General features: G+C 36.5%; 1 protein-coding gene across 3 annotated transcripts; it reads left to right on the plus strand.

Annotated features, from left to right (window-relative positions):
- Nucleotides 1–290: 290 nt before the first annotated feature.
- LOC129887373 (beta-glucosidase-like SFR2, chloroplastic) lies at nucleotides 291–20,391 on the plus strand. 3 transcript variants are annotated; one of them, XR_008766334.1, is made up of 11 exons: nucleotides 291–556; nucleotides 1,720–2,062; nucleotides 2,260–2,398; nucleotides 8,553–8,719; nucleotides 9,008–9,229; nucleotides 17,705–17,873; nucleotides 17,977–18,210; nucleotides 18,308–18,457; nucleotides 18,523–18,652; nucleotides 19,210–19,471; nucleotides 20,093–20,391. XR_008766334.1 is itself a non-coding variant. In XM_055962446.1 (11 exons), the coding sequence occupies exons 1-10, from the start codon at nucleotides 379–381 to the stop codon at nucleotides 19,404–19,406; spliced, it is 1,929 nt and encodes a 642-aa protein (XP_055818421.1). In that variant the 5' UTR covers nucleotides 292–378; the 3' UTR covers nucleotides 20,093–20,391. The 3 variants fall into 3 exon arrangements, 1 of the variants encoding a protein (XP_055818421.1); XR_008766335.1 differs by having other exon boundaries at nucleotides 1,723–2,062; XM_055962446.1 differs by having other exon boundaries at nucleotides 292–556; nucleotides 19,210–19,406.
- The last annotated feature ends 7,357 nt before the right edge of the window (nucleotides 20,392–27,748 follow it).

The following is a 27,748-nucleotide window of genomic DNA, read 5'->3' on the forward strand; positions in this document are numbered from 1 at the left end:
TTATTGCCGTTTGTAATCGCTTTCATTATCTTGGATCTAAAATAAAAATATTTTTATTTTTAAACTTAATATATAAAATATAGTTTACACATATATTACTCGGTATGATTTGATATTTTTTTCATTATTCTTTTATAAAATAACAATTTTACCTCTAATTATTTGATACAATTATAAATCTATACAAAAATCATGGATTTTATTTTTTTGCAAAAAACCTAAAAATCGATACAATTGGATTCATTGGTTTAGATTTTTTAAAAAAATCATTACACATTTAAGTAGCAGCTTCACTCAACTGAGTTTCTATTGGCTCGCGAGGGTGTTATCCTCACAAAGAAGCTCACACCGCAACTATCTGCTTTTGGATTGGTAACAATGTCAGTTATTGCTCTGTTCACGGTGGCTACGAAGCTCGCCGGAGTCTTTGTAACGATCACCGTTGCCGCCAATGCTTTTTCCTTCTCCGTCTACCGTAAAAAGAACCTCAAGCGTTTCCGCTCTCCCATAAACGACTCCGCCGATGTTCTTGCTCACTTCAATGTCAATCCGTATGGTAACACAACTTCTTTTAGCTTTTGAACCTAATTCAAACTCTTTCAGTTAGCTTACTAATGGTTCCTGGATTCTAGCCAACACATACTCTGTTTGTTTCATTTTATACCAAAGTGTGTGACTGAACATGGAGTTTACAGCACCATAAAGTAAGATGTTATGGAATTGATTTGGTTTAAAATTTGAGTACTTATGTGAAGATGATATTGTAAATGTAATGGGGTCAAGCCTTATTAGAACGGAGAGAGTAGAAAGAGTTCCCTATATTAAAACGGAGAGAGTGCGTTATTCCATTTTTGAATGGTAGTTGATATAAAATGACCCTCATCACTCATAAGTAAATTAACATGGACTTCTGTTGGTCTGTCAATTTAGAAGCAAGATTTCAGTTTAGCTTATGCCTGCTTAAAGTTTGGATAGGTTATCCCTAAAAAATAGGTGGATGCGCCATACCTGTATATCCACCTTCCAAAAACGCTTGATTGTGCGAATAACTTCATTTTGCATTGTATCCCTATAAGCTGAGCAGGATATAGTTTCTTCCTTCTTTCTTTTTTGGCATCTTTTGTTACTTGTAAATATGGTTTCCAGCAGTAACTTTGTGCTGCTTATTAATATACTTTTATCTACTTTTTTAAAAGAAAAGAATGAACTCACTCTGCATTGGTTCTCCCATTTCCTAAGATTAAGTCAGTATTTTGTGTGTTGTAACTAAGATAACATCGACCGAAATACAGTAGCTGAGGAAAACACAAAAATCAATGGTTTACCCATAGAACCCTGCAGGGATGTAATCTGTTTGGATTGGCTTATTTGAAGTGTTATTAAGCTAAAATAACTTTTAAGCACTTTTATAGTGTTGGGTTAGACAAAAAAGTGTTTTTAAGTACCTATTTTAAGCCAAAATAACAAAAAAGTCAAAAACCATAAGTTAGAATTCTTAACTTATGGCCTTTGGCGTATAAGCCCATCGAAACAGGCTCTATGTTATCATACAATTTAATGCTGTAAGTATCTCTCTTTTCCATTATACAACTCTCTCAGCATTAATACGGTTCATGCCTTCACATAGATGCATATGATTGTCCACAAGAATTTAACATAGTAATTGAATATCTGTATATGTGTGAGTACGTGGTTTGACCCATTTGTGATACTCTCTAGAAGGGGAGAAAGGATTCTTTTTTGGATTGGCTACAGCACCTGCTCATGTGGAAGACAGGCTTGATGATGCTTGGCTCCAATTTGCCGAAAATACAGAATCACATGAACACCAGCAGCCTCAAACAGCAGATGCTATTATGGGCTCTGCTACAGGTGATGGTGGATCTCAGCAAGCTCCGTTACCTCAGAGAGAAGCTACCAAGACCATAAAGAGGAAAAAGTCCCTTAAGATAGCCCTCGAGGCACAAATAAGAGGATTTGAGAAGTACATAGAAGTGGAAGAGCCAACTCCAACTGAGCAATGTCATCATAACGTTGCTGCCTGGCATAACGTCCCACACCCGTAAGTTTTATGGATCTTCTTCAACATTTTATTTGTAGTCACGGAAATTATGGTGCATAACACGCTGAATTATAACTAAACTAAACACGTAAAGCTGTGCTCTTTGAACCTGTGAACCATAGATAACCTGATACTAAATATTAACAAACCTGACACTCTATTTGCTTTGACTCATTTAATGTTTGGGATTGTGTTAGGGAGGAAAGGCTAAGGTTTTGGTCTGATCCTGACACTGAATTGAAATTAGCTAAAAATACTGGAGTGCAAGTCTTTCGAATGGGTGTAGATTGGTCCAGGATCATGCCTGAAGAGCCACTCGGTGGACTGAAAGAAACTGTAAGAAATTACAATGAAATTCATTTGACTACTTGTATATTATTATTGTATCTTGTAGGTATCCTTTCTTGCAAATCATGCTGACACCTTGATTTCTACAACTCTGTAAAACCTACTTCGGTATCACTAACATCATACTGTTTGAGAGATGTCCCAAGGGAAATGGATTTGAGTACATCACCTGTGCTAAGCATCACTAATTTCAGCTAATTTGTTTATGTCTAAGAGTTGTGATATTTGTTTCAGTTTTCCCAACTTTCTCACCTACCTTTACTTTTCAATTTGTTTTAAAATTAATCTCCACCTAAAGAAACCATATCTACTACATGGTGTAATATAACACCAGAATTTATGTGGATATACTGGTACCGTTTCAAGTTTCAACAAAACCTTTTCTCTTTTTCACTTCTTAGAAAACCCAGAGTGAGCCCTCACATGTTCCCCCATTTATCCTAACAACTTGTTTAAATGGTTGTTACCCATTGTATTGTATTGTATCGTTATTTTAATAACAATGCTTGTTTTCATTGTTAGTTAAATTTATTATATTATATTGTTAAATATGTTGCTATGTAATGATGAAAATACCCATTATATGTCACGACCAAATAATGTGGTGGAATAGCTATGTTATTTCTCTTTCCCACTATACTCTTATTATTTCATAACCACATTTGTTAATCTTAATCCTATTATTTTGCTTAACTCCACTCTTTACCTATTAGACATCTCCACCTTAGATTTTTGGTTTGTTTATTGCAACCTTTTTCTTTCTATCCCTTTTATCATCATCTATCTTTGTTTCCTTTATGCAAAAACATTTTTTTGCTGATTTTGGTTTACCATTTAGTTTTTTTTATTAATTTCATTAGGAGTTGCATAAAGTTAATAGCTTAAATTTACAAGGCATAATTGGTGATAAATTACGAAATGAAAGCAGTCTTAAATTATTTTTAGATTTGTTGAAAAATCTAATATCACAACAATTAAGGGTATTTTGGTAAACTTATTGTTTATTGTACAATATGGTACAATCAATCCTACTTTGCAGTTTGCGCACTCTTTTTCTGAAAAAAGTAAATATTTCTGAGAGTTTACCAGTTCCGTCTTTTGGGGATTTTGTATTTCTCACTCCCTCATTTCCCCCTGCAACTCAATCTCCTATAGCTCTACCTTCTACTACTCCACCACTCTTTACTTATAATTATCATCTGCGCCCTTCATCCGGTCCAAACGATTCACGCCCGACACTCAATTCCTTGTTGGTTGCTAAATTGTCTCCACAAAGTCCTCCTACTTCCACCTGGAAAGGCTTCCTTCTACTTGTAATCCTAATCCTAGGTACACCTGCTTGAGTTATCATTGTTTCTCACTAGCTCGTTATACCTTGTATCATCACTGCCATTTGTTTCTATTCCATCGATTACAAGTGAAGCTCTTTCTCCTCTTGGCTATCGACAAGTTATGATTGAGGAGATGTTTGCTTTACACTCTAGGGATATTTGTGAGCTTGTTCTTTTGTCTCTCAAAAATCTATTATCGGTTGTCGATAGTATACACATTGGATAGTGGATGTTTGCCCTGATGGATAGATTAGATTGATTAGCTAAAGGCATGATTGGGTGCCAAAGGTTAATACATATTTTTTAGACTTGACTATGACAATACTTTCTCTCCCGTGGATTGCTTCAACCATCCTTTTTTGTGTCCATGGTTGCAGTTCGTCATTGGCCATTTCACATGTTGGACATTAAAAATGCCTTTTTTTTTCCAAGTAAAATGTAAAAAAAATGTCTTTCTTCATGAGGATCTCGAAGATAAAATTATATGGAGCAACCATTGATGTTTGTTATTCAAAGGGAGTCTAGTAATACTGTATGTAGTCTATGACGATCACTTCATGGTCCGGAGCAGTCTCCTCGAGCATGATCTAGCCAATTCAACTCAGTTGTTAAGGAATTTGACAGGATTTGCAATGATGCTGATCATTCTGTGTTCTAATATCACTTCCCTCCATATTGTGTATGATGATGATATAGTCATCATCGATAATGATGAAGAGGGAATTACCAAACTGCAGCATGACCTGTTTCAACACTTTCAGACCAAGGACCTTGGGTGATTGAGGTAATACCTAGATGTTGAGGTTGCTAAATCGTGATCAGGAATTTTCATTGCAGAGAGGAACTATGCTCTTGATATTCTTGAGGAAACAAGAATAACAGACTTTAAGCCTATTGATACTCCAATAGATTCCAAGATTGAGCTTTTACTAGGTCATGTTAAAATAGAACCTTAATTTATTAGGGAAAAACATAGATTCCACCCTGAGCTTGTCCCAAAAAGTAGTTTTCACACTCAAACTAATGTAGTGACCTATTACATACCTATTCTTACTGAAAGTGAACTTAATACCACCCTCAAATGTACAAAGCCAGTCACACAAGCCAGTGTGATTTGCACACGCCTGCCAGATCTTTGCAAGCTTACATGTGTAATTTATTTATTTATTCACTTTTTTTTCAATCATTTTTCTTTATTTTCTCTCTTCATCCTTACATGAATGACTCCATTTTTGTTTCCCAAAAAACCACCAGCAATGTCATCTTCCTCCATTATTAATATAAAATATAGCAAAGTCATAACTTCATCCAATTTAATCTTCTTTTCTAACCACCAACAAGCCCACCACCATTAAAAATTTCAGTACCATCACCACCTAATTGTGCCACACCCATCATCAAATATCACATGCCGTCACTGCCACCAAAAGTCACCATACCTAACCACCAATTTCACCACCATACACCCAAAGAATAATTATAGTGCTTGATTTAAAAATTAGTGGTCGATTCACTATCACTGATTTTGAGGAAAATATAGAGAAAATTTTTCGGATAGAGAAAAAAGATCTATGAAAATACATTAAAAGATTGGATTTAGTGCAAAACGCAGAAAATTTTTACAGAGAAAAAGAAAGATCTGAGAATTTTCTTATTTCATGTGCTCACAAGCAACAAAAAAGACAGAATAAATTGAATAATTGGTCCTCGACCTAACGAATTTGATGGTGCAGGTAATAAGGATTGATCAATTTTGGATGTCTCGGCGAAAATGTTTTTGAGCAGTGAACCTCATCTATTGAACAACTTCGCCGATCTTCGCAGTGAATTCTATCCCCCAACCTTGTTTTCTATTTTTCTCTCAAGAAATTACCATAGAAAAAATTATTTTTCCCATAAGCCATATCAAAAAGAGTGTCTGTGATAAGAAAAAATGGAAAAGAAAAATAGGGTGGTGTGAAGGAGAAGGAAGCATGAAGTCGGAGAAGGGGGTGGGGGTGTGGGAAAATTTGGCTTTATTCTTTTGTATTTAATTTAATTTCCACGTCAGCTTTGAGGGTGACATTAATTTCACTTTCAATAAGAATAAGTGTGTAATAGGTCACTACATTAGTTTGAGTGTGAAATCGACTTTTTGGGACATGTTCGGGGTGGACTCTGTCTTTTCCCTAATTTATTAGTTATAATTAGATTTAAGAATGCTAGTCAGGGGAGCCTCTTGGTGATCTTGTAAGATATAGGAGGTTGGTGAGAAAGTTAAATTACCTTATTGTGACTATTCTAATGAAGTAAAGCATTAGATTTTAAGGTATCTTCCCAAGACCATATGTCTTTTACAAGATAATACTATCTAGAATTCTAAAGTCTTAAGTACTCTTATGATAAGTACTTCCCATATAATCTATTTCAACGAAGGGTTCAAATTCCGTAAGCGTCTAAAAGTACTTTTTATGATAATTATGCTAACGGTGAGATGATGAAGCTTATGATTTCCTTAAATACTTAAACAATGCTTTTAAATGTTCCTCACTTTGGCAATGATTTACTTATGATGCTAAAAGTATAAAAAATAAAGGGCTAATGAGCCCAAGATGATTTACGAAATGGCCAAATGTGCCATATGTTATGAGAAGGGCCAAGTGTGCCAACTATGTGAGATATGCTCATACCATGATTTGTAATGAGACAAGAAGGATAAAGTCGTATTGCAACCTAAAAAGATTATAAGGATAAAGTCGTATTGCAATCTAATGAGACGATAAGAATGAAGTCCTATCGCAATCTACGGAGACGATAAAGATAAATTCCAACTGTGACCTAATAAGATGACAAGGATAAAGTTCTTTTGTAACCTAATAAGATGATAAGGTTAAAGTCCTATCGCAACCTAATGAGACGATAAGGACCAAGTCCTATCGTAACCTAATGAGATGATAAGGCTAAAGTCCTATCGCAACCTAATTAGATGATAAGGATAAAGTCCTATCTCAACCTAATGAAACGATAAGGATAAAGTTCTATCACAACCCAATAAGATGATAAGGATAAGGTCCTATTACAACCTAATAAAACGACAAGGATAAAGTCCTATCGCAACCTAATAGGATGATATCTCATCCCGGAGTTTTTGAGGCCATACAAATCGAACATTTCAGAAGCTTCTAGAGACCAACGGATAAAGATAAGGTCATGTCGCAACTTGATAAGACGTTGGGATAAGTCCCACCGCATCGTGATCAAATTGAGATATTCCCTAAATGGGATCTATTCATGATTAGCTCATGTCATGTCAATCCACACAACATTATGGTGAGAAGGCCCATTCCAATCGGGTCAAAGATTGGGTGCCATGTCGTACACATGATGTAATGTATGAAGGTCGGCATTTAGGTGACTCCCCTATGTAAAAATTATACTTCTGTAAAGTTTCCTTTTTCTTAATTATAAATGCTTGTTTCAAAGAAATGTTCCTCTCACACATTCTATGTTCATGTCGAACCATGGGACATGTATACTACTCCAAAAGACTAAAAGAAGAAATGCTAATGTACAACGATCCCAGAATGCGAGTGTATAATGACCCAAAGATATGACCATAACAGTCCAAGAATGTTATAGTAATATGATTCATATGATGTTTCCTAGCTTATTCAGGCTATCAATATATTATGTTTCCATGTCCCTGTTGTATGAGCTTCATTATGTACCGTATGATATTCCGTATGCCTTATTATATGAGTACTATTCCATATGTATTCACATCCCTTTTGTGGGGGCTGCTGCATTCACACTACAGGTGCAAACATTCATGGTGACAGGCCTCATTGATAGGCATTCCTCTCAGACTTTCTGTTATAGTTGGTGAGCCCCACTACCATTTGGGGCCTTATCATGTTTCATGTTAGGTGTATAGATATTTTGGGTATGCCAGGGCCTTGTCCCGACACTTTTTCAGTTCATATCATGTAGCAGAAGCTTCAGACTAGTACGTTCAGGTTATGTTCATGATTTTGAGTCAAGTCTTTGGTATTTCCCTATGAGGCCCACTGATTTTAGTATTTTGTACTAGTGACTTCTATATGCATAAGTGAAGTATTTTCTCATGTTAGTTGAGGTCATTGTTTCATATTGATTCATATATGCGTTGTATATGTTCAGGTAGAGTTGGTTCACTTGGTCAAGCTATGGTATCTAAGTCAAAGGTACCGAGTGCCGGTCTGCCTTACCCAAGTTTGGGGCATGACATTCATATTGCACATAGAAATTGATTGTCATTTCGTTAGAGAAAAGATACTCTTAGGAAACATTGTCACAAAGTTTGTGAAGTCAATTGATTAGCTCACATTTATGTTCACCAAGGCACTTGCTGGTCCTATAACAAGTTATAGATGTAGCAAACTTGGTACATATAATTTGTGTGCACCAGCTTGAGGAGTGTTATCTTATGATACTAGGATCTTGTAAATATAGTGTAGGATCAATTGACTTGATTTACTTCCAGCTTGAGGGGGAGCGTTAGAATCTTATGAATATTACTAGGATCTTGTAAATATAGCATAGGATCAATTAACTTGATTTACTTCCTGCAATTATGTAATTTTCCTTTCTTAGAACATGTAAATTTCACTACAATAATGACAATTAAAAAAAATAAAATGATGCGATACACTATTTAAATTTTTAGACTCCAATAGCTTGAGGGAATATCGAACTCAATCTACTCTCCCCTAGTTCAATTCTCGCAAAAGTAACATGTTGAATATGCTTCAAATACTCCTATGGTGTATTAAGTTACTTGATGTATTCTATAGGTCAATTTTGCGGCGTTGGAGCGATATAAATGGATCATTAATAGAGTCCGATCCTACGGGATGAAGGTCATGTTAACATTGTTTCATCACTCTCTACCACCGTGGGCTGGAGAATATGGGGGATGGAAATTGGAGAAGACAGTTGACTATTTCTTGGAATTTACCAGGTTTGGCTACTGTAAACTTTAGATCTCCATGGTTGAGCTTATATGTATCAGATAATTATCCCAGCGGCATAGCTTAAACTATAGATACTTGATACTTGTCCTTTACTTCTATTCCCTTAAGTCTGCCAATCAACTATCTCAATATATGTATCGTTTAGTAGCTATTTTGAACAATCATATGTAAAGCACTTTGTCAAGCAGCACAATTTTAAGCATTTCACGTTTTATCACTGTAATGTACTTGCAAGTGCTACTCTCCCGTGAACAAATGGATATGTTTTCGTACAGGCTCGTTGTTGACTCTGTTGCAGATATAGTGGACTATTGGGTTACTTTTAACGAGCCTCATGTCTTTTGTATGCTCACCTACTGTGCTGGTGCCTGGCCTGGTGGTAATCCTGATATGCTGGAGGTTGCTACTTCTGCTTTACCTACAGGTGTCTTCAATCAGACCATGAACTGGATAGCAATTGCACATACAAAGGCATATGATTATATTCATGAAAAGAGGTTTCCAGCTACTCCTTGTACTTTTGTCTTTTCTTTCCATGGTACAATGAGATTTTCATTTCTCCGTCATGTTTGAAGGCATTTTGGAGACCTCAAGTTTGTTATTTGATTAATTTTCTTCTTACTGCTTTCTAATTTGTTGCTACAATTATTTTTTTTCCTTCCGGAGAGGAATTATTGTGAAATTGGACTGATAAAAAAAAGAGAATTTCGTTAGGTTGGAAAGAGGTCATTGAGACGTGTACTACACTACTATATTAAAGAACTCCATATATCAGTTATGAGCTATCCCACATGCCTCGGGTTAGTAGGGCCTAGGAAGAAACTAAGTCAATATAATTTGCGGGCGAGTTTGGAGGTGGAATCCATAATGTCTTGGTGAAGGATATGCGGGGAGTATTTGCCAATATGAATATTCCAGCTATCTGGTGCTAAACACTGACATGGCTACACTGTCCAAATGGCAGTGTAGGACAGACACCATATTCCCCAATATGAATACTGCACAGGCTAACATTACAACAACATATCCAGTGTAATCCCACAAGCTAACTATTACCAAGGCCGATCATTTCAACTATAGAAATAAAAAAGGGCAGTCCGGTGCACTAAAACTCCCTCTATGCGCAGGGTTCGGGGAAGGGCCCGACCACAAGGGTCTATTGTACGCAGCCAACTAAAAGCTCATTAATAAGAAGTAAAAACCTGCACCCAAGGATGTGACCTAGTAGTCAATGAAGTGAGTTGAAAACCATGAGGCCTTAGGTTCAAATCCTAGTAGAGACAAAATAAACACTAGATAATTTTTTCCCATCTGTTCTAGCCTTAGTGGACTTAGTTACGTGATTTCTTTCCATTTGTCTGAACCTTGGTGAACAGAGTTGGCCCAATATGGTAGGAGGTAGCAGGTACCTTGTGGGATCAATCGAGGTGCGCCCGAGCTGGCCCATACGACATGATTAAAATAAAAAGAAAAGTAAAAACGACTCTTCAAGCAATTATAGATATTTAATGAAAAGTACAGTTTAGCAAATAGGCATTCCATTCAGTGCAATGACAAATGAAAAGACAAAAAACAAATATGTGTTGAGCCTTCAAAACTGTGCAAAAAGCCTAAAAAGTGAAGATGATATACAAGAGCATTTAGCAGGAGTCTTGAGTTTGGGAACTGAAATAGTGAACTACTCAAGTGTTGGTGCAACATCAGTTCAAACTTTAGGGATACCTTTAGGTGAGGTATTTTTGTGAGAGAGAAGTTTGCTACTAAGTCCTCAAATTTGAAGGAACGTGACGTTTTTGTAACAAATATGTGAAGGTTCCTTCTGTTATTTTCGCAAATATGATCCTAAACGTTTTAGCAAGTGGATAGACAAGGTTGCATATTCTATCTTGAAAGCGATATTATCCTACTTCAAGTAATAGCTTGTTGCAAACTGATATTGAGACAAGATTTGGAGAATAATGTGTATATCACTTAAAGAGTACAATGATATATATACATATAGAGAGCAATCTAACTATGGTAACTAGATATTCAGATCCCTAGAAATCAACCATATTATCTATATTATTATACACTGTGATTCTGTAACACTCCCTCTTAAGATGGAGCATAGATATTCGTCATGCCTAGCTTGTTACAAAGATAATCTACTCGAGTCCCATTCAATGCTTTTGTGAACAAATCAACTAGTTGTTCTCCTGTCTTCACATAATTAGTGGAAATCACATTTTCCTAAATCTTCTTACGGAAAAAATGACAGTAGACCTCAATATGTTTAGTTCTTTCATGGTACACTGGATTTGAGGCAATATGAAGAGCAACTTGATCATCACACCAAAGTATTGCAGGTATGTGATGCTTTAACCCAATTTTAGTTAAAAGGTGATGTATCCACATAATCTCACACGCAGACTGTGACATAGCTCTCTACTCGGATTCTGCACTAGATCGAGATACAACACTTTGCTTCTTACTTCTCCATGATACTAGTTTTCCTCCAACAAAGACACAATAATCTATAGTAGACCTTCTATCAATTTTGGATCTAGCCTAGTCAGAATCTGCAAAACACTCGACATGAGTATGACCGTGTTTGCTATACAATACGCCAAGTCCAAGAGCTCCTTTCAAGTAACATAGAATATGTTCCAAAGCTTCCCAATGCTTAATTGTAGGTGCGGATATAAATTGGCTAACAACACTTACTGCAAAAGCAATATCCGAATGAGTCACAATAAGGTAGTTTAACTTCCTAACTAACTTTCTCTATCTCTGTGGATCATTAAAAGGACCGCCGTCATCTTTCATAAGATGCACATTTGGAACCATTGGAGTATTGCAAGGTTTGGCTGCCAACTTTCCAGTGTCTGCTAGTAAGTCAAGAATATACTTTCTCTGAGACGGAAAATTCCCTTCTTGCTTCTATTTACTTCTACTCCCAAAAAGTATTTCAACTGGCCTAAGTCCTTCGTATGAAACTTAGTATGTAGGGAAGACTTGAGGGAAGAGATACCCGCATAATCATTTCCTGTGATGACAATGTCATCAACATATACAACAAGAAGGATAGTTCTAGCTAACGATTGTCAGTAGAAGACCGAGTGATCACATTTGCTCATTTTCAACCCAAAATCTTGAACTACCTCACTCAATTTGCCAAACCAAGCCCGAGGACTTTGCTTCAAGCCATACAAAGACTTTTCAAATGACAGACTTTCCCATACTCCCCCAGAGCAACAAAACTAGGTGATTGCTCCATATACACTCTCTCAAAGATCACCATGAAGGAATGCATTCTTGATATCCAAATGATGCAAAGGCCAATTCTCGAAAGCAGCTAGAGAAATGAATAAATAGATAGAAGTGAGATTTGCAATTGGAGAGAAGGTGTCTGAATAATCTACCCCATACGTCTGAGCATACCTTACAATAGACCCTTGTGGTCGGGCCCTTCCCCGGACCATGTGCATAGCGGGAGATTTAGTATACCGGGCTACCCCTTTATGTCTAAGCATACCCTTTAGCCACAAGTCTGGCTTTAAGCCTTGATACAGAACCATCTGGATTAAATTTAACTGTAAAGACCCACTTACATCCCACTGGTTTCTTTTCCTTGGGTAAGTCCACCAAATCCCATGTATGATTTTCCTCTAAGGCATATATTTCATCAAGCATTGCATCAGACCATCCAGGATGATTCAAAGGCTCCTTCACTATTTTGGGTACAAAGATGGAGTCTATAGAGGCAATCAAAGATCTAGACTTAGAGGATAAGCGGTCATATGAAACAAAATTAGCAATGGAATACATGTTTTTGCAAGTATGTGTACCTTTGCGAAGAGCAACAGGAAGGTCAAGATTTTTTGGGGAATAAGGCGACAAAACTGGTGCATGAAAAGTATCATCATTGTCTCTCCTCCTTGAGTAGACTTGAACAATTGGTGGTCTTGCTACCAGAGATAGAGTAGCACCTGAAGGTAGAATAGTTGGGTCATGATCAACAGAAGAACTGGGAGATGAAGGAACAATATCTAATTGTTCTGTCAACACGTAGACTAACCACTTATCTTCCTCACCCTGACTTGAAGAAATAGGATGTGCATAGAAGAACGGTGTAGTCTCTGAAAATACAACATCAGTTGACACCAAATATTTCCAAGTTCAGTAGAATAACATCGATATCCCTTTTGAAGACGAGACTAGCCCAGAAAAACACACTTCAAAGCCTTGGATCTAACTTGGTAACAGATGGTCGAACATCTCGAACATAACATGTGCTTCCCAATACCTTAGGTTCCACTGAAAATAGTGACTTATTTGGAAAAAGAACATTGTAAGTTGTATTACTAACAAGCATAGTAGATGGCATCCGATTAATCAGAAAACAAGCTGTTGAGACCACATCTGCCCAAAACTATGTAGGAACCTTCATTTGGAACAACAGTGCCCGAGCTATCTCAAGCATATGCCTATTCTTCCTCTCAGCAACTCCATTTTGAGAGGGACACATGAAGACTGGTGGAGAATACCATGTTGTCTCATATATGATCCAAACAATTCTGACATGTAATCTTTGGCGTTATCACTCCTTAGAATACGTATCAAAGCATTGAATTGAGTTTTCACGTTAGCATAAAAGGCACAAAAGTAAGTAAACACTTCAGAGCGACTCTTCATAAAGTAAATCCAAGGCATTCGAGAGAAATCATCCACAAAAGTGACAAAATACCTATGCCTAGTTTTAGAAACCACAGGACGTGGTTCCCAAATATCAGAATGAACTAACTCAAATGTCGACTCACGTCACTTATTAACCCTTGGATGTAACGAGATGCGATGATGTTTTGCAAATCGACATGACTCACACTCCAAAGAAGTATTTTGAAACTGAGGACAAAGCTTCTTCAATAGAGGCAGAGAAGGATATGCTTCAAATGGAGACATGATAGTGGAGCAGGCAACAAATTGAGGCTCTCATTACTCAAGGATGTAGAGATCATCAGAAACATGTCCTTTACCAATAACTCGATTCATCTTAAGATCCCGAAACAAACAATGATTGGGAAAATATGACATATAGCAATTACGGTCCTTGGTAAGTTTACTGATAGAATCAAATTAAAGGCCAACTTTGGTAGACTCAATACAAATGAAGGTATAATGGAGGAGGTTGGTTTAACAGTCTCAAATCCAATATTGTTTCAAGTTGATCCATCAGCTACAGTAACCGGAGAGGGTGCTTTGTGTGATTGAAAGCTAGAAAAAATATTAGGATCACCTGTCATGTGATTTGTGGCACCTAAATCGATCACCATTTTATTTAAAGAGGTGACAAGACATTTTATCTGACTCAACAAAGGTATTAACTGAAGTGGATCCATTTGTCTAACTAGAAGCAACAACTTGAGACCTGTCTTTTGTGATCAATCATCTTTCCCCAAAGCAGTGGATCTGAGAACCCAACTAGAGAAAAACTTCACACCAAATAAAGCAATCCAGCAAACTTTGCAGAATTTTAAGGACAAAAGGGAGCAGGGACCACATATACAACAACCCAAACCAATAAAGTTTCACAACATTAAGCTACCCCACCATGGCTCCCAAATATTACAAATCTCCCAACCAAAAGTATTTATTTCACAATCTCCCAACCAAAAGTATTTATTTCACGATCAACCAGATTTGAACCAGAATCCTCAGACCAAATGTGTCAGAATGTTCTACTCCCGCAACCAAATTATTATAACTCCTCAAATAAAACAAACCAGATCTCCAGCAACAAAAAAACACCTATAAATAGAGAATAACAGATCAAGAAAGATAAAACCTAGATGATATCAAATATATCCAAAATTAGAATATTTCGAACACCATACACCAATTTCTGACTGAAAATGTTGAGACGACGACGCTGATTCAAGTTGCGATCGATTCTGCCGTGGCACGCACCGGAGTGTGAGAGATAGTGGAGAGGTGGAGGTTGTGTGTGTGACTCACTTGCTACCACCCTAATGTCGGGTGACCCAAATTATCGGGTCCTTTTCTTCAACAATCAGAAAAGGTGCGTAATTTCAGAGCATAAGATATGAGCCCTAGTGGCTCTGATACCATGTAAAGATATGACACATGGGCCTAACTCAACCCCAAAAGCTAGCTCATGAGGGAAGGATTGCCTAAGTCCATATAAGGAGACTACCAGTCCCTTCTCCAACCAATGTGTCACGACCCAAAAACTGAGGTCATGATGGCACACATCTCAAAACCCAATCTGATGTGTAACCCTAAAAATAAAACTCATACAAGACTCCAAAAGGGGAAAGTGATGCCACGATTTAAATAAAAAGAAAAGAAAAAAAAACAATGAAGAAATTATCCCAAAACCTGGTGTCATAAGTATAAAGAGCATCTAATACAAGGTTCGAATCTGAAGATACAACATAAGTCTCTGAATGATACAAAAGACTGAAAAATAAAGATAGACTAGTGACGATCCGAATTCTGGAACCTCACCACTAATCTGAGAATACACAATCCGCTAGAATATTAACTGCCACGTGGGGTACCCCGACTAATATCTGCATCAAAAAGGGACACAGAAGTAGGGGTGAGTACAATTCACATGTACTTAGTAGGTTTTAGCTGACTGAGTATAAGGAATTAATCAAACCTATGAAATAAACTAAGGAACGCTTCCACCTGCATACAGAAAAGTCTCACTTCGGCATCGGTGCCGCCAGTTTATATATATATTGGCGCGAGTAAAGTAAACCCATAATAACAGCTCATAATCACAATTAATCAGATAATTCAAGCAGCACAGATATCAATGCAATGCAATGTAATATGATGATGCAATGATGTGGTGGTACGGTGGAATCAAGACTATCGCACAGCCTGTCGTATACACCTGCCGAGCTGTGCTACCAAGCAGGACCCATGGGGGTCTCACAGACCATATACCTCAATCACAATATCTCATTATCCTTGCCACCTCCTCGTGGTCAAGGGATCACAATGCATCCACTACCCTGCCGGAAAACTGCCTCGGTCAGGGACTCAAGATACAAAGGTTAGGATCACAATGCATCCACTATCCTGCCAGAAAACTGCCTCGGTCAGGGACTCAAGATACAAAGGTTGGGATCACAATGCATCCACTACCCTGCCGGAAAACTGCCTCGGTCAGGGACTCAAGATACAAAGGTTGGGATCACAATGCATCCACTACCCTGCCGGAAAACTGCCTCGGTCAGGGACTCAAGATACAAAGGTTTAAAGGTGTTTCATTTTCTTTCTCAAAAAGAATTTCCATATTTCTCAACTTCCCATGTTTCATGATATGATGAATGAGGATGAATGCATCAAAACATATATGCATGGAAGTAATAATCAACTCACATGTGGTATAAGGTTCAAAGTTCTCAAAACTTAACCTACACATGATATTCACCCTCAATAAATAGTAACGGGAAGAACACACTTTCATTTAAATATTCACCCCTTTCTCAACAATATTTCAATACTCAAGTATGCTCAAAACCCCCAACTCAATCTCTCAGGCGGCATCACAAGTCAAATAATATACTCAAGCCTCTCTCTTAGGCAAATCATAATTCACATGCTCTCAAAGCAAATAAGATAACAAATAAGGCCCCCACACGGGCTATGTAATACAAATAAACCCCGTCACGGCAACACATTAATAAATAAGCCTCCACACGGACATCACAATATATATAACATTTTCAACTCATACTACAACCCCATCCCAAAGTCTATAACATATGAATGACTAATTACCCCATCTCAATCTCAAAGAAAGATAGCCAAACCTACCTCAATTGCCGAAACCGCACTCGAATACCTCCACCGGACAAGTAACTCTCGAATTCAGCGCTCGGAATGACAACCCACTATCAACAATGAAACATACACGTCACAAGGAGTCCAATGACACCCATATTGATAGGTTTCGGAACCGGGGGTAAAATGGTCCAAAAATTAACTATTTTCGAAAAGGGTCAAATCTGTAAATTTATTGAACAATCCCATTCTATTGGTAATAAGGAACTCATGGTTGAAAAACCCATAAAAATAGAGCTCAAAACGAGTTGGAAATCACAATTTTCCTTAAATTCGGATTAGGGAAGAAACAAGGATTTTTGGGGTTTGAAACTAAAATTTAAGAGTTAAAATCGTCAAAAACTTAATGAAAAAGGAAGGTTTTAGGTCAAAAATCACTTACCCAACACTTTGCCTCGAAAATCTCTTCTCAAATCACCTCAAGGAGTTCAAGAACTCAAACAAATGTTGAAAAATATTGAAATGAGAAGGGGCATTTTCTGCCCAAAAAGTTACTGTTCACGCGTGTTACTGTACAAATTTACGAAAATCACCCTCAAGGTCATTACACAATGTGAGATTTTTTACCCACTCTAACACCCCTCTTCATGCCCAGGCCCAACTGGAGCGTGGACCGGGAGCCCAAACATGGATGCACCTGACTTCGATACCATGATATTGAGACAAGATATGGAGAATAATGTGTTTATTACTTAAAGAGTACAATGATGTATATACATATAGAGAGCAATCTAACTATGGTAACTAGATATTCAGATCCCTAGAATCAGCCATATTATCTATATTATTATACACTGTGATTCTGTAACACAAACCAGACCGGTCCATACCTTCCAAAAGAAAACCACAGGGAAACTTGGATTTTTTGAATTCCTAGAGTTGCAACAACATGCTTTCTAAAGCTGCAGTCTCGCTTCTTCATTTACATCTTGGTACTTTGTTAGGAAACTGACTCCTATTTCAGTATAGTTGAACTCCAGTTAGCAGCACCCTTGTCCATGTGAGCATTTGAAACATTCTAATTTAATACTAATTTTCATTCAATTTTGATTTCTTTTGTCCTTCATCAGTCTTGATTTATTTTGATTGTTCTGGACTTGTGTTCTCAGCAAACCAGCGAGTGCCATTGTTGGAGTAGCTCACCATGTCTCATTTATGCGTCCATATGGACTGTTTGACGTCGCTGCTGTTTCAGTTGCCAATTCTATGACCCTTTTTCCTTTTCTGGATAGTATTTCTGACAAACTGGATTATATTGGGATCAATTACTACGGACAGGTATTGGAGTGTCTGGAAAAAGTTCAAATAGAAAAACTCTTGTTCTGCTTTTCTATTACCTCATCTTTTAACATTAAGCTCCGCACTTCTTTGACTTGAGCAGGAAGTCATTTGTGGTGCAGGATTGAAACTAGTGGAGACAGATGAGTACAGCGAATCTGGGCGTGGTGTCTATCCTGATGGCTTGTTTCGTGTGTTGCTGCAATTTGATGAAAGATACAAACATCTTAATCTTCCCTTTATGATAACTGAAAATGGCGTTTCTGATGGAACAGACTTGATTAGACAACCATACTTGTTGGAACATCTACTTGCAACTTATGCCGCCATGATATTGGTTTTTTCTCTTGGGACTTTTATCTTTTAATATATCCAAAATTTCACCAGCTTTATTTGATGCGTAATGTGTACTTGCATCTATTTCTGATATACAGGGTGTTCGTGTACTTGGTTACTTGTTTTGGACAATCTCTGATAACTGGGAGTGGGCTGATGGGTATGGTCCCAAGTTTGGACTTGTAGCAGTTGATCGTGCCAATGATCTCGCTCGGATTCCTCGTCCTTCATACAATTTGTTTTCAAAGGCATCCTTCTTTCTGATATCTCTTCTTATTCTTCTTGATAATTTTGCTGACATCTTGATTTTCAGGTTGTGGAATCTGGAAAAATAATGCGGGAAGACAGGGAACAGGTATGGGGTGAGCTCCAAACCGCTGCTAAAGAAGGAAAAAGGAGGCCATTCTATCGATCAGTGAATAAAAACGGCTTAATGTATGCAGGTAATACAGGATTGTCAAGCCTAGTTTTGGCCTGAAACAGATTACAGATAATTGAAGATTTTAATCAAAACTTGCATAGATTGATAAAGGTGATACTTGGGCCAGATTTAGATCTAGACTTGAAAGACTGCAATTTTGAATCTAAAAGAAGTTACGCCGTTATGGATTGTTCCAGATGCCAATTTGGTGCGACTGCTCTATAGTTATCCATTTTTCTGTTGGTCTAGCCATAAATAACTCTCATATGATATTGTACTCTTGCTGGAGAGCATTCTACAAGACAAATGGCTTTCCTCGTGATTTAATCTCGTCATTGACTTTTCTCTAGCCTTTTTGCTGTGGTTGGTGAATGAGGTTAGCTAAGGAAATGTCACTTTAATTGCCTTAATACCTTAGCAGACTACTTTAAGCGTGGCACCTGCTTGAGGGAACATATTCTTTCTTTCTGACCTCAATGATAAGAATGTAAAAACTCTGTTTACACAGTGATTCCGCCCTCTCTTTTTTAGCGGTATTATAAATTGCCTGTTGTTGCTGATTATCTGTTCTTTCCTCAGGAGGCCTTGATGAGCCCATATCGAGAACTTATATTAAAAGAGATTGGCGGTTTGGGCACTATGAGATGGAAGGTTTACAAGATCCCTTGAGCCGTTTTGCACGATATCTTCTGCATCCTTTCTCGCTTAAAAAGAAGGCAGAGACTCGGCGAGAGAGTGATCAATTGATTCTTGAGCCTCTCATCGCAAACATCTAGGTACAACTGCATCAGATTGTTTAAAGAATTCTGCTTGAAAATCCTAAACTGGATGCCATAGTAAGGTATGCCTGTCAGCAACCGCCGTGCCTATGCAATAGTTAGGAGATAAAAAGATCATGCAGAATACTATTATTTTTTGTAGAAAAAATTAGTATTATATATAAATATTTTCTTATTTTAAGCCTATCTGTTAATAGTTCTTATCTACTTAGGGATCTAGATTTAATGCATGGTGTTTGTTTTTTATCTAGGTTTTAAGAAGCCTGTGAGCATCAGGCTCTGCTTTTATTTATTTATTTATTCATTGACAACTATGAGCACAAATTTTGGAGGAAACACGGATGAGATGAAATATGTATCTGACTTGATATCAATAAATTCAAGGGGAGTTTGTAGTCAGAGTGTAAGGTAGCCATTCTGCATAGCTAGTTGGGTTTTGATTGTAAAATGCTTCAATCTCAAAAGTTGTGGTTTGTGATGGCGCTTAACCTATTATAATTATATGCAATTTCGACATTACGCTTGAAGTTTTGATGGAGCATTTTGAAGTCCCCTCCTGGAATTAATTAAATACTATTTCATTTCTGCTGGACCTGGTTCTTTTGCTATATCTTTCTCCCATTAGTTTTTTTTGGCAATCAAGTACTTCTTGTTAAGATGCTGATGAAATTTTGTATTTTCAGTTGTAGGAAGCTAAGATGGGATTAAACAGTTGAATAGATCAATCTCTAGGTGAGATGTTTGACTGGGAAAGTGAGAAATGACAACTGCAATTAGTATTTGGTTTGGAGAAGTAGAAGGTGCATTATTCAGGGCAATGTTTGCCTTGAGAATACTGTAAATCAACAGTTATTGTTGTGTAATAAACTTTCTTTAAGCATTGATTTGAAGGATCTGCCAGCTCCAGCATTTGGTAGATACTTGGTGCAATTGTATAAGTGAACAACTAGTGTTATATTTAGTATTGCCATTATGGTGTGAATGAATAGGTAACAGCGTAGTAGTGCTTAAGAATGTTATTATTCACAATACTAAAATGATGTGAAAATATATATGGATGTAAAAAGTGATGTATAAAAGAGATTTAAAGGGATACTTTTGTCATTTTACCTATTTAATCTTGGGATAAGTTATCCCGGTATCATTATTTCACGCAAAGGTAGAGATAACTTATCACAGTATTAATTATTAATTCGACAATAAATTATTCCAAATTTTGTAACCAAATAAGAAATTAAAGGGTACTCAAAATTTATTCCGAGAGTAACTCCCTTTATCCATCACAACAAATCAAATAATATCAATGATTCTTCAATGTTTCACTAGACATTTTTTAGTAGAGAAAATTCCTTTTGGGCCATTTAGTTTACAGAATATATACACAGTGTATAGATAGTGTATATTTTATATTAATATATATAATACATATTTATATATATGTATACACACCATATACAACCTAGTGTATATGTAATCTATACTTAGGCTATTTTTAATAAACTAATGGCCTGTATGTTAATAACCATTCCTTTCTTGTATTAGTGAGTAATGAAGTAGTTTCTATTCGAATTCAGATTAGTTGCCAATAGCTTATAATAGTTTTTTGATGTATCAGTGGCTTTGTTAGTGGGTCTTCTACTCTTGGATCATATTGAAGTATTATCCAATTTGCTTAAATGGAATTGGTCAAGAAAGTAATATTCACAATAAAAATTATACAGTAAAAGTTATTGCTCAATATATATTAGTTTCTGATTTTGTGTAATCCTTTCGGTAATATGAAAAAGAATAATCTTGTGATCCATTTTTTCAAAAGATGCAAATAACAAAGTAAAAGATTGTTCATCTCATATGTGTCATATAAGTGATGTAGAAGTCAAATAATAACTCTTAAACAAAGATATTATAGTTGCACATTATTTTAAAATGAATGAATTATGTGATTAATTCAAAAAGAAGAAAGAACATAACATATGATTCGTGTTCTACAAATGGATACAACCTTTAGGCAGCGGGTTGACTCCAACCCAATATTTTAATATAGATAGTATTATATATTTGGAAAAAGTATTAAATAAAAATTAATAAATAATAAGTTTGGTGGTAAAAATCATAAATATGAATATTCCTAAATCCTTGCACATATATTTATCATCATTTAAATAGTCCTTATTATCGAAAAGATCATTGCTAGGCCAAATATGAAATATTTGAAAAAGTTTTATGATTTATCAATAAAAGTAGATATCAAGATTATGCCATCAAAAGTGCATGAATCCTCAAATTAAAAGAAAAAGCATGTTACGTATAAAAACAAAATAAAACATTTTTTTTTAACCAATCACCCATCCTTTTTTTCCCTTCCACATACCAACAACATTCCTGGACAACTCTTCACATGATTCGAACTTTTGATTAGAGGTGTTCATGGTTCGGTTTGGGTCGGTTATTGATTAAAATCATAACCAAATCAATTTAATCGGTTATTAAATGTCTAAAACCATAACCAAACCAAGTAAAATAATAACTACGGATTTGATTATTGTCGGTTTGGTTCGGTTTGGTTCGGTTTTCGATTTATGATTAGCCGAGACAATTCAAATATTCTCTCTCTACATTCTTCAAATTCTTACGAATCTCTTTTTTCCTCACGGCCCACAGAGGTTCGAAACAGAAAAGGAAACAACTTAAACATTCTAAAGAAAAAAGAAAACAACTTAAAATCAATTTAAAATTTGAAAAACTTCTTATAAACCTTCTCAAAATTTGACAATCTTGTACTTGGGGTTGAGGAGTTGAGGTTGCTTTTGAGCCTTCACTGTTAGTCTATGACTGTGAGTCTGTGACTTTGTGAGAAACCAACGTGAGAGGAACAGAAATGTAAAAGAAAAATAGATACTAGGGTTTTAAAGTTTTAACTTTTACCTTATGTTGCTGCCTGCTGCTTAAGTGCTTAGTGCTTATTAGAAATTTAGGATTTATAATTTAGGATTTAGAATTGGGCTTGAGAGTTGGGCTAATGGGCTTGGATTGTTGGACTTGGACTGCTGTTTAGTGTTTATTAAAATTTATAATTGGGTTTGAGAGTTGGGCTTGGATTGTTGGGCCTTAAAAATAAGTAGATTAATATTAAATTAATAATTAAAAGGTATAAAATATCTTTAATTATTTATGAAAAACTAATATCATACATATAAATAATTATAAATTTTATGTATATAATTATCGGTTTGGTTCGGTTATTTATTCGGTTATTTTTTCCTATAATCATAACCAAACCAAATATTATCGGTTATTCAAATTTAAAACAAAACCAAACCAAATGTCGGTTTTTTTATTCGGTTTGGTTTTGGTTTTAACCAAAACTGTGAACAACCCTACTTTTGATCCATCAATTGGATATTTTTAAATCTATCTACTTTGAAATGACTTAACTTTAATAGAAACAATTTGTGTTTGGTCAAATTATTTATTGTTTGAGAATCGTTTTTGTTTCTATAGTAAAACAGTTTGTGTTGATTAAAGGAGAGCGGATGTAACGATCCTTCCGTTGTTATTGAAAATGTGCGTTGAAAAATCAGATAATCTAATTTTTATTTTATTTTTCCTAAATTTTCCATTGACAGTCAAGTCAATCTTGATTGGTCAACGATCTTCGCTATAGGAAAGAGGTCTCGCTATAGCGAAGGCATGCAAAATAAAAACCTGTCTTATTTCTTATGTGGGTTTTAAGGGTCTTTATTCTATTTTCGTTGGGACTTCTCCTACACCCAAAGCCTTCCTTCGGACTCCTTCACCAAGCCACTGGCGACCAAAAGGAAGGGAAACTTCATGGAAATTAGGGCAACAACTCTGCTCGAGGTAGGTTATGGTTTTCTCATCTTTAAACTTAGTAAGTGACATGTTATATGTCGTGGGGTTGAGGGGATAACTTAATTAGGCCTACGGGCATAGGAATTCAGTGTTTACCTTAAAAATAACCTAAGTTGATCATTGAAGATTATTGTTGTTGAGATTATTTGTTGCTGATTTTGTGATTTAACTTTAGAATAGTAGTATTGAATGAGATATTTGAGAATTACCTAGGGTTTCAAAGATTAGAATCAATTGAGAGTTAATAGAAATTGGTCTATGTGTATTAATTTCGATGGTAGTGTTGTGATGTTGTGCTTTATGATAATTATAGTAACAAGAATATTAGTCACCGAACTTGATGCCTTAGTAGGTGAAAATAAAGGTATCGTAAATTAAGGTTTGTCATAATGTGTTAAGTAATGAAGGGAAGGTATCTTAAGAAAGGATTAAAAGAGATGTGGATAATTATGCGAATCATGAAATAGTTAAAGAAATAATTAGATCAGAATTAATGATTGAGTCATAAATTAGAGAGAGACCGGGGGGGGGCATGAGTAGGTTACGATTTACTTGGAGTTAGACTTTGCTAGTTTTTCAATATGTAATGTGAGTTGTATTGCATGTTAATTTGGTCTTTGAACATAATTATTGGTTGTTTGCTAAACTAAGTGTTGCTAGCAAGATTTAGCATGCAAATTATTGAATTGATTGATAATTTATATTATGGCTTATGTACTTATAATTATTCTGTGATGATGTTTATTTAATAATCATATTGTGGCTATGTATGCTTGATGTGTTCTCTTGTGAGGTAACTAGAGAGGATAACATATTGAAATATAAAGATATAGTGAGTATATAACCACTATCCGGACTCGAGTTCAAAATGAGTCTATGGAAAAGTGCTTTGTGTGGGATCGGGTGCCACGTTGATATGGTACATGGATACCTAAGGTCTCATGTAGGTCATGACTAGACAGGCAGACATAAAACCCTTTAGCATGTGTGTACAGATCAGAATGACAAATGATTTTGAGAGGTACTGTCACGACCCAACACTGTAGGCTGTGACGGGTGTCCGAACTGGACACTCGCGTGTACCCTTGCTAACTATAAGAAAATCTGTCTCCTATTTGAGTCATAGCGTGTCAACAGGCAAGACAATATATATAAGCCGACGAGACTATTGTAACATATAGGCACAACTATTCACACATACATATACAACCAACATACATGTCTACAGACCTCTAAGAGTAAAAAGAAATAGAAACATAAGGCGGGACAGAGCCCCCAATGTACCCTTAAACACACAAATATATACGTCAATGGTCGGTACCAAAAGCTGGGCTCCGATACGATGGAGCTCTTCTTAAACCCACTGGGTGGAATCCTAAGCTGGTGGATCCTCAAGTCGCATGTCTGTACCTGCAGGCATGAAATGCAGCCCCCCGAAGAGGAGGGGGGGGGGGTCAGTACGAAATATGTATTGAGTATGTAAGCATAAAACACCATAACGAGATTACAGTTGGAACAGGGATGTAGGAGACAAGTATACCAATTAACCCATTACCGTGCCTGCATCTTATGCAGTAAAATCATTTTCATCATAATATCATATCATCATCTCTTTTCCTCATATGTATCACTTCATCGTGTCACCGTAAACGGTATCATACCATCGTACATGGCATAACCTCATCGTATATATATATCATAACATATCCGGCCCATTATGGAGTTCGGTATCATAAATGTATCACTATATTTGCACATGCATTCCTACCTACTGTATCCGGCCCTTTAGTGAGGGAGTCGGTAAAGAGAATAGGGTACATCTATAATGTACCCGCATCGTATATATACATACCGTACCTGGACCTCTAGTGAGGGACTCAGTGTTCCTTCCTTATATCACCATATACCGTACTCGACCCATTATGGGACTCGGTGTCATAATCATCATATTTTATCTGGCCCGAGATGCGGTGAATACTCATATCATTATCGTATTGTTATATTGTCACATCATCATATCATCATATATAGCATCCCTCACGATATCATACGTTACGATATCATATTATCATATATGGCATCCCTCGTATGTGGCATCACCCATTATATCACGATATCATATCGTATTCGGCTCGAGACTCGATGAAAGAAGTAGTAAAGTTGTACATGATATTAGGCCCAGCCCCACGTGGGACACGATGAAAGAAGGGTTACCATATGCACGAGTAGAGTAGTGAGAAACCATATGCAACTAAATCATCTCCTGAGACTCAATGAAATAGTCAAGTGAACCATCACTTGAAGACTAGGAAAGTAATTCTCTGAGGTACCCTTTAGATGTTATTAGGGATTACATCAATTAGGGCCTCAGGAACCATAGGCGTGTACCAAGATAATGCCACACAGTTTATGCAATTAAAGACATAACTTATGCAATCAGTCACATAGCTTATGCAATCAAAGACATTTATCCTCTCAGAGCCTTTCAGAATAGGAGCTTATATATCCACTTACTATTCAACATATAGATGGCTCAAGAGTAGTAATTTAACTACTTTAGGAACCTTAGTATTTAGAAGTGACTACAAGTCATAAATTATATCCGGAATCTATAAATGAAATTACCTCTAAACTCATATCAGACATCATTTCACTTACCTTAAGCGATTTTAATGAAAGAAGGAGATAGGCCTTATATGTACTACTCTTCATCCTACAGAAGACTTGAAAGGCGATGAGTCCACTTAGTGTAGGAGTTCTAACATCCAGAAGTGAACAAGGGTCTTGACTCATACTCAGAGCTTTATGAATGGAATGACTCCCAAGTTTCGTATATATATAACTTAAGGCTAAGACATGCCAAAAGAAAGAAAGGGTAAGCTTCACATACCTTTTGTGGATTAACTGTAATCCATCTCGCCTCGTTATCTCCTTGACCTATTAACATGAGAGTAATACTAAGGTTAATAACCTTTAACTTTCCAATTTCCAACTCTACAACCAAGTACCCATAGGAATCGTTTCCTTATCCAATGCCCTCGACTAGTTTGTTACTAGTTCCGAAGTTACCAAAAATCGAGCAGCATTTCCCTTATAACTTTAACATCCCCGAGATTTCAACTCGGACACCATGTCAAAAATCATACCAAAAACAACAACCAGCAGCATATACACAAGTGAATTACTTCAACATTACACAATACAAACTCCAACAACTTGCCCGAAGCTACAGTATTAAAATAGAGTTTTTAATCTTTATTTCGCAAAATCTTTAAGAATACGAAACGGAGGGTCGTGTGGCTGAAACCAGCAGTCCCACACCCCTTTTAGAACACTTTACATCCCTGAAATACGCCATCCAACCAGATGCAACCACAGCACCACAATCGCAACATACTACTCGACTTCGATTTAACTACAACGACTTCAATTTAGTTTGTTCCTAACGTCAACCATCCTTATGCAATTTTTCCACTTCCAACCTTGTTTAAGACATGATATATACCACATAAAAACATCACAAACTCCAATTTGAAAGAAAAAATCTTACCTTTCCCAAAACTCGCCAAAACTTGCCAAAACGCGCCTCGAAAGCTCTCCTAGCGCGGCTAGAACTTTGGGGCTGTTTGCTAACGTTTTGTTGCTGCTCCAAACCATAATTTTTCATTAATAACACCTTCATAATATCTTGTTATACCCTAGATAATTAATTCACGGAATGAAATTGGAGAACTTACCTTTTTGGCTCCAAATTCGTGGCTCTCTTTCTCAAGTTTAAGGTTTCTCTTCTCTCTTTTTCTTTCTAGACTTTTCTTCTCTTTTCCTTTGCCTAGATATTTTTGTGGAAGAATGACTTTTTGTTTGGAGATAAAGATCACTTATAATATATATACATATATGCCACCTTATGGGGGGAGTGACACATGTCAACCCCTAAGTGGTGACACGTGTCAAGCCCTTATTGGCCCAATGCGCCATACCTTCCAACCATGGCCTGCCACATGGCATGTAGGGTCCACCATCCTTTCTCCAGCTTCTGCCATGTGGCACTCTCTCATGCTGCCACATGGCACTCTCTTTTCCCCCTCGTAGGTTCGTAATCTCGTCTTACTTTATGAACCTATGTAATCCTTGATACGTAAGCTTGGTATGCACTCAAGTAGCTTAAGTATGTAAGATTTCTAAGTTGGTAGCTTACGTAAATAAGTCGAGTCCTACGACTCATTATTCGGTCTCCAACTTCTTCCGAATTCTTATAACTCGATTTCTAATCTTCTATTCTATGGAGTATCACATTCTCCTTTTCTTAGAGTTGTTTGATAGCGTTATAGATTATCCGGCTCACATGGTAACTCTTAAGAAGCTTAAGAGTTCTTAAGAAGGCTTAAGAATCTTTAAGAAGCTTTAAGAAACTTTAGGGAACCTTAAGAAACTTAGGAGGCTTACGATCCTTCCAAGAACTTAAG

This window comes from Solanum dulcamara, chromosome 4 (assembly GCF_947179165.1).
Source record: "Solanum dulcamara chromosome 4, daSolDulc1.2, whole genome shotgun sequence".
Taxonomy (NCBI): domain Eukaryota; kingdom Viridiplantae; phylum Streptophyta; class Magnoliopsida; order Solanales; family Solanaceae; genus Solanum; species Solanum dulcamara.

Excerpts from the sequence above, each read along its gene's own strand:
- LOC129887373 (XM_055962446.1), top strand. The coding sequence starts at position 379 with ATGTCAGTTATTGCTCTGTTCACGGTGGCTACGAAGCTCGCCGGAGTC. Across the intron at positions 557-1,719 it reads CTTCAATGTCAATCCGTATG|AAGGGGAGAAAGGATTCTTT; the intron begins GTAACACAACTT and ends GATACTCTCTAG. Across the intron at positions 9,230-17,704 it reads GATTATATTCATGAAAAGAG|CAAACCAGCGAGTGCCATTG; the intron begins GTTTCCAGCTAC and ends TTGTGTTCTCAG.